Raw genomic sequence first — 9,019 nt, 5'->3', positions numbered from 1 at the left:
CCTTCCAAGCTTCATAAGATTTCTATACATTTCGAAGCTTTTTCCAAATTTATTAAAATGATCTTAACGCGTTTTTTTTCTTTTAATGATAAGTGTATTTAGTTAAAAAGATCCTAACACGTTTTTTTTCTATTAACGATAAGTATATTTAATCGGCCGGGATAGCCTGGTTGGTAGGGCACTAGGCACATGTCCAAGAGTTCGTGGGTTCGATCCCCACGGGCCGAAGACTCCCCGTGTAGTAAAATGGTGACTGATGCACGTTAAATCTGTTGAGTCGCAAGGTCCTCCATGTTCCCATAACAAATCAATACCTCTGGGGGTAATGATCCAAGAGTTTCCTTGTCTTCTGGATTGGTTCAAAATTACAAGGCTACGGAGTTGAACATTAGTAGTCGTAAACCCAAAATTGGGTCGGCTGTTCAAAGACGGTTAAAAAATTATTTTTAAAAAAAGTATATTTACTTTATGTGGTAGTTTGGTTGCTGTTAAATATTTCAGCACTTCCATGATGCCAAACTTTATTTTTACTATGTGAATGAAAAAGATAATGTACCACGTGGCTAATTATTTAATGCGTTGAAAAAACATAAATATAAACAAAATATAAAAAGAAAAGTTTGATATATTTAATTTATTTCACTTTCATTGTATCGATTTCTTAATTGTCCAAAGTTCAAAAGTACATTTTCACTATTTTTCTTATACGTTTTACACTTTTTTTTAATTTGTTTTATGTATCTCCTGAATAAGTCTTTGTTTTATCTTCGCAAATCATTAACAATTAGCCAGACAAATCAACAAATCAAATCTTTTTTCAGTAGGCATAACAAACAAATTATAATCACATTTTTGGTGAGTTTTTTTGTTTTTAAAGCTTGTGTAGCAAGCATATAAGGACTGCCGTTAGGAGCTAGCAAGCAATCCTTCACCGTTGGGGAGAAAAGTCCCTTTAGCATTAAATAAAAATACTCATAACATTTTGAAATTTTAAAAACTTACTCTTTGAAGATTTTCGGATTTGACGCTTTTCGCAAATGAAATCCATATCCACTCTAAAAATAAAAAGTAGTTCTTCGAAATAACATTAATTATTAATTCAGTTCAATATAAAGCCTCAATATCGCTCATTTTGTTGCATTAATAAGTATGATTGCCTTACCTCTGGTACGTATCCTACTAAATTCTCAAACTTGCAGCCAGAAAAGTGTGAACTCTTACCTAAATTAATAAAACATGTCAAAAAATTTGTAGATAAGTGAGTAATAAATTGAGATAAAGATTCATTTATGTTTTACCTAAAATTTTCATTTTTTCACCAAATAAATGCATCTCATAATCCGGATCCTCGTTCACAGAAACAGTACCTCTTATGTTTCCCATTTGATAATAGAAATTCAGACTATCAACGAACCTGCAAGAAAATATATGATATACTTCTCTCTGCATAGCATCAAAATATAACACCATGAATCATTTCCTATTGTTGTCGACACATTCTTGTTGGAAATTCATTCCAGAAAACTACATGGTAGGAATCAGTTTTCTTACATGAGGATGCAAATTTCCATCTGTCATCAGCATAAATGTAATAAAAGTTATGCAGGTAATTGGGTATAATATAAAAAAAACACAACTACTTCCACTTAGTAGGAATAACATTTACCATGACGCAATGCTAAATTCTATGCCACTATCCACATAAATCAATTATTAATCAAAAATCGAATATCAATTACTTTTCTTTATAATGCAATAAAATTTGGCGAGCAGCTATTTAAACGATCAAGAACTTCGTTTGTTTATTTGTGGCTTGAAGTTAGGCTCGCAGAAAATGCCGTTCATGGGTTAAATTTAGTAGGAATAACACAACCTGTGACGTAGGCTATAGTATACCCAATTGCTTAACTGTAAAAAACTTCCTCCCGAATTTAAAAACCTGCTATTTTTAAGGTTTATTTCAATCAGCAAGATTTCCTATAGGCTAATAAGAAGATGTATACATACACAATTAAACTGATTTCACTTTGTCTTCTTGCAATAAATCTTTAACGAAGCTATTTACACTGAGACTTCCCTACTCGGAACTTAATATAAACTGCCTGATATAAATCAGACAAGTTGAGCAATGAATGATGTCTTTTCTGATTAACATAATAATGGAAGACGATGGCTGTCTGCAAGAAACAGTATTTCAATCAGCCTACGACCATATTTGTTAAATATTTTTCAGCGTTTTTGAAAAAAAATGGATGCAAAGGACCTCATTGTTCAATCGGCCTACAGCCATATGTGTATAGTATTTTTCAGCGTTTTTTTTTTTTTTTTTTTTTTTTTTTTTTTTTTTTTGGAAATAACGGATGGTGGTGGCTGTCTGCAAAGGATCTTATTATTCAATCAGCCTACAACCAGATGCGTATATTTTTTCACGTTTTTTTGGAAATAACGGTTGACGGTGAATGTCGGCAAAAGAGCTTTTATTCAATCAGCCTACAACCATATGTGTGGAATATTTTTTAGCATTTTCGGAAATAGCTGATGACGGTGGCTGTCTGCAAAGGATCGTATAATTCAATCTGCCTATAACCATAAATTCAAATTAGCTTAAATCATGTTCATTAAGAGAAACTAAATTAATGTATCGAAATCCGTAATTTAAATCATCGGTTGCACTTAATAATAATTATATTACAAATCCATGATATTGTATCTAGTACGTGGACTCCAATTATTAGATCAAGAATTATTCAGCTTGAAATATATACATTTTGGTAACTTTTCTGTGCTCTGAATTTAAAACTTATTAAAAAAATTTATTATAAAAATTATCATAAAAAAATTTTAAATTCTGAAACGAATAAATTTAATTCTAAAATAGTAAAATAGAGTTACGTTAGTGATTGTTGTAGTATTTATATATATATATTTGACGGTGCCCCTTAATTCTCGCCAAGTTATCGCAGTTTATCGCCAAGCTGGGCGATGTTCAAACCCAATCGTTATTCTGATTGGTTTAGATTTTAACATTATTTTTAAATGTTCAACAGTTGTAATTTCAGAGGTTCGTTAGTTATACGTTGGATACCGGCTGGTAAGGTTACTTTTGAATCTGGTCAATAAGATCGAAGGTATGTGGGCAGTCATAAAAAGGGATTTAAGAAAAAAATGTCATCGCTAGTCCGATATTACAAACGCCATTTTCGATTCGTATTTCGTCGAATTTATGAAGCGATGGAGGTACACAGATTCTATTCATGATAAATTTAGACAGTATCTAACTGTTATTAGATAATTTTGTGTACCTGTATCTGAGAATATTCAAGCTTAATGAAGAAGAGTTGTTGTTTTTTTTTTTTTTTTCTATNTTTTTTTTTTTTTTTTTTTTCATTTCCTTTCTACGCCTACTCCATTAATTTTTGCTTCGATTCAAAATCCTTCATATTGGGTCTATTAATTTTGCTTACATTGGGTTCATTGCAAGTTTTGGCCGATGTTTTGTTGAAATTTTCCAATTGAAATATCATTATCTTTTGGCCGCCATTCCTGTTACCACGGTGTTCCGCGCAAACAGGAATAGCGCCAAACACAAGTCGCTAATTTTGCCAAAGGGGCACCCTCAAGTATATTTTTCTCCAAATTTATAAAAGAAAGAATTTTGCATAAAAGCATATACTTAGTTACCACTGGAAGATGTTTTTCAAAAAACGTAGAAAGATGTCTGGCCAGAATTACATCTTATTCAAACTATGATTAAAAAAAGAAAAATTCTCTAAGTCCCAAAAAATTTTTGCGATTTTTTTTTTTAAATGTATCAATTCAGTCTGGATTATACATTTTTCATCAGCTCTAATTTCTTCAAAGAATTGTAGCATTTTTGATTACAGATAAAAACGTTATCAAAACTTGATGTAAAGTGAGTAGAATCGCTTAATTGTTTTCAGATATATTTACAGCTTCAATTTCATTTATCTCTAAAAAATTTTAACTTCTGGCAGCTTCTATCAAAAAGTGTCTTTCTTTCTAGTCAAGGTTACTTTTAGTGTTGATAAAAAAAAAATTATAAATAAACATCGATCAGTTAAAAAAAAATGCTAAAACATTATCAGTACACTACGTTTCAAAGTTTAAAAGGCAACAAAGAACCTAAATTACTTCATCAATGAAAACTTGACGATTAAAAGAAATTCTTGTGATTAGTAGAAGAAATAATGATTTTAACTTTAAATAGCAAATTATATAATACAAAAAAAGTCTTTTAACTTTCTCCGGTTCAGTGTAGGCAACCTTAATTCAGCAAATAGGTGATTCTCACGAAATATGACAATTTACAGTCACTTGCACCAAGATCTAATACTAAACTACTAAAAGATGCTACAGCAAAGCTATTTAATAAATAGCATTTTTAAATAGCATTTCTGTAGCATCTATTCCAGAAAAAATTTAATAAATAGCATTGCTGTTAGCATTTTAAAACAACCTAGTACTAGCATCGACTATTTTGTATATTTAAAAAATTAAATTGAACTTAAAAATTTCATGTTTCTGGCATGTCACAAACAATGTTTACAATAATAATTAGCTTCAAAACTTCTCATAAATTTTTCAATATCTAACTTTTTTTATCTTAACCGGTGTAAGCATTTCTAGAATATACGCAGAGGGATAAATGTATGGACGTTGCAATCTATGACGAATGTATCTACGNCTAGCGGTTTTGCGTTTTGTTTTCGACCATGCATTCTTTGATAAAAATTGTTTGTCTGGGTGTGTACTATCACTTCCTGAAATTTTTCCTATCTTTTTAGAATCACCCTGTATAATATTGTATAACAATATTTTAGACTTAAATTTATAATTTATTTTTAAAAATCAAAATTTATTTAAATTAAGGACTTTTTTTTAAGAAAAAGATAGCACTTGATTTAAATCAGTGTTTTTTTTTTTTTTTACAAAGAATCGAATGATTTAAATGGCGATTTTAATCATGATTCAAATCGAGTGATTCAAACCATACCACCCCTGATTGAGATGGGAGAAAAACATTTGAAAAATGGGGGTTTGTTTTGCTATAAAAATTTTACCGATTGCGATTATGACGATAAATTTTTGGAGGCACAGAAAAAATGTCTCGGTAAGCTCAATTACATTTTTACCTATTTCAGGAAGTTATAACACATAAGTTGTGAAAAATGTAAAATTCACTTTAAATATTGCATCAAGAGAAAAATGATTTAGAAATCATGTATATATACGTAAAAAGATAGTGTTCCCGCAACAGCCAATTGTTGATCAATAAGCCAAGAAAAGCTTTTAGGCTTCACAATTACAAGATCAACGACATGATGGTAGCTATATGGCGTAAGCACATTGTGCACTGGCTGCATTAACATCCCGTTACACTGGTATCCAACTATCTAAAGCTAAGTGGGCGTGAAGTCGGCACCAGGGACATATCCCCGATATTTCACATTGATATCTCATTGCCTTAACCGCCTCAAATATAAGGTTTGTACAAATGTCGCTGTGGCTCGAAGGATAGAAACTCGTCATCCCATTAACTAACCAAAAGTCGAGTGCCAGCGTGGGCTGGTAGCTCTTGGCTCGCGCCGACCACAATGTTGCCGTAAAATATCCTCAGTGGTAAATGGATCATGGGTTAGAATCCATTTTCCATAGGGCTAAACGAGGGAGTTTTTCGTGGTTTTTCTCTCCATGTAATGTAAATATGGGTTTGTTCCTTCAGAAAGTCCTCCATGAAATCTAGTTAGTCCCAATGTGTGATCTAGAACTTCCCTTGTCTCCTGGAGTGGGTTCAAAATTACAAGGCTACGGAGTTGAACATTGATGGCTGTAAACTTAAAAGAGATTTGGAAGTTCAAAAATAGTTATAAAACGCCTCATCAGGATTGTTGCAAATTATTTTTGAATTGCGTCATTTAGTTCAAACATATAAATTGTGCAATAATAATGACTCTATTGTAAGAAAACATTTATTTGTATGTATTCTAAACAAACTAGTTTTGAAAATAAATGAATAATTTTCATTTAGCTTTTATTTTTCATTTTGTCATTAATTAAAAGTTAATATTAAACTATAATTTATCATAACTTTACCTTATATAGTTATTACTATACTATATATTACTAAATATACTTACTATGTATAGTTATTATTACACTACAATACGATATATTACTTTATATACTATACTATTTATAATTACTACTATATATTACAATACTATATAATACTTTATATACTATACTATATATAGTTACTACTATATATTACAATATATATGGTTATTAAATTACTGCATAGAGTTTTGAACTATAGTTTACATTTTAAATTATAGCATAAACTCGCACAGAGCTACAGGCTGAACTAAAAGAAACTTTTTTAGCAACATTTTTAACCTACCTGCTGTAAATTTTGCTTCAAAACTGCGTGTCGAAGTAACTGGACTGTATGGTTTTATTGCAATGTCAATATCCTTGACAATAAGCATATCTCCAAAAGGATTGATTAGAAAGCCTGCTGGTACACTAAAATTATTAAATACGCTTCATTAAAATCATAACCTCTCACTAATGTAATCTTATAACCACACTTCTATAGGAGTATTTTGAAATATATAGGGGAGAGTCGGGTAGCCCCGCCCACCTAAGGAGTTTTGCTTATATTTCTGTATAATATTGAGTAATAATCAATATTTTTGTATGTTTCTATTGTTTTACCATCTAGTTAAATAATGCAAAAAGAATAAACCAAAAAAAGAATAGTTTAACTTAAAAAAATAGAAATTTAAAAAAACATGTTTTTTAGCTCCTTTCAAGATGTGTCGGGTAGCCCCGCCCAGTTACAAAAATTGGGTTTTTTGGCTATTTTTTCAGGTGTAAATGAGAATGACCAATGTATCGACAATAGATAAACCTCATTTATCATTTTTATCACAAAATTATTTTATTTATTACATATTTATATACTTTTAGTGAATTCTATCATTTAATAACAACAAATGTCATACTTTTTATCATTATTAATGTATATTAATATATTATAATATTAATATATATTTATATTAAATATTTAACGAAAATAATTTAATTTAAGTAACAATAATTAATAACAATAGTTGTTTTTCTATATAAACTTATTTGGTTGATCTCTTCTTATAAACTTAATATAAAATACTTTTTATAAAATTACAAATTCACTTTGTATTTTAATTGCATTCAAATGCTTCTGTAGATTGATTCGTTCACAAATAAGTAAGCAAATAGCTTATCATAATATTTATGATTTCTTGATATTAAATTTAATTTGGATATATCAATTACATTTTAAAAATATTTAATTTTTCATTTTTAAATATATAAATTTATGTTTCATATAATATTAAAACATATATTTGTTGTTAAAAATGCATATAACATTCAAATTTGAAGCAATAAAATAATAATCTTTGCAACCGTACATTTATCGACGAAATAAAATTGGGCGGTGATACCCGACATTCATGTGAGCGGGGCTACCCGAAATCCAATTTTTTTGTAAATTTGTAATTACTCGAACAATTTTTTACATACAAACTTCTTTCTTTGTGCAAATTAAACTTAAGACTACATACTTTAATGCTGTATGTATAGAAAAAATTATTTTTTTAGTATTAAAATGAAGTTTAATCGAAACATTCAACCAATTTTTCTTAATTTCATGACTACTGTATTCAACATATTTTCAAAACTATTGCTTACCATGTTACCAGCTGCATAAATACTTGAAACTTTGAAAATAATCTTTTTTTAATATAACAATTAATGTCCGATGACCCATTGACTTGAAAAAATATTCTATGCACATGAAATTGACTGTGGGAGGGGGTACCCGCTGGGCGGTGCTACCCGACTCTCCCCTAAATGTTCATTTGTCTCCTACTCTCCTAAAATTCAACGGGGTTTAGTGAAAAATGCTTCGTTTTAAAGCTAAACAATGAACCCAGACTTTTAACACCAACTTTTTTTAATAATTGAACGCATAAATATAATTGCCTTTTTTTTTTCTTTTTGATATGTTTATTTTATAGCGCATATACAATTATTTTTACTAAAAGAAAATTAAACGTGAAGATAAGATGGATTATACCTAGCAAACAATTAATCCCGCAAAAGATTTTTTCCACTGTATGTTGTTTAAGAATTAAAGTCATTTTTTGACAAAATTCTTGAGATTTTTCTTGCGTTTTTGGATTTTTGTTACGCTTAAGATTCACCATCTTGAATAGTCACAGTTCCCAACTTGACGATGATGAATGTTTTTGGATAGAATATTTCGTCAAACATTGTTATAAATGGTACCGAAGTACCAACAAAAGATTTTGGGGAGAGGCTTCATAAGATTTCTATACATTTCGAAGCTTTTTCCAAATTTATTAAAATGATCTTAACGCGTTTTTTTTTCTTTTAACGATAAGTGTATTTAGTTAAAATGACCTTAACACGTTTTTTTTCTATTAACGATAAGTATATTTTCTTGGCCGGGATAGCTTGGTTGGTAGGACATTAGGTACATGTCCAAGAGTTCGTGGGTTCGATCCCCATCTGCCGAAGACTCCCCGTGTAAAAAAATTGTGACTGATGCATGTTAAATCTGTCGAGTCTAAGGGCCTCCATGTCCCCATAACAAATCAATACTTCTGGGGAAAATGATCCAGGAGTTTCCTTGTCTTCTGGATTGGTTCAAAATTACAAGGCTACGGAGTTGCGCATTAGTAGTCGTAAGCCCAAAATTGGGTCGGCTATTCAACGACGGTTAAAAAATTATTTTTAAAAAAGTATGTTTACTTTATGTGGTTGTTTGGCTGCTTTTAAATATTTCAGCACTTCCATGAAGTAAAATTGTTATTTACTATGTGAATGAAACAGATAGTGTACTTGGTGGCTAAATATTTGATGCGTTAAAAAAACATAAAATATAAATATAATATAAAAAAAATGCTTGAGATATTTAATTTATTTC

General features: G+C 30.0%; 1 protein-coding gene across 1 annotated transcript in view; it reads right to left on the bottom strand.

Annotated features, from left to right (window-relative positions):
* Positions 1 to 9,019, bottom strand: part of LOC107437837 (rifampicin phosphotransferase) — a gene marked incomplete in the record, with an annotated part of 597,639 nt that overhangs the window by 576,751 nt on the left and 11,869 nt on the right. The window contains 1 exon segment of the mRNA XM_071180697.1: positions 6,422 to 6,546. Coding sequence (XP_071036798.1) covers positions 6,422 to 6,546 — 125 coding nt within the window.

Source organism: Parasteatoda tepidariorum, chromosome 5 (genome assembly GCF_043381705.1).
Source record: "Parasteatoda tepidariorum isolate YZ-2023 chromosome 5, CAS_Ptep_4.0, whole genome shotgun sequence".
Classification (NCBI taxonomy): Eukaryota; Metazoa; Arthropoda; class Arachnida; order Araneae; family Theridiidae; genus Parasteatoda; species Parasteatoda tepidariorum.
This window is presented reverse-complemented; position numbering and strand designations above follow the sequence as displayed.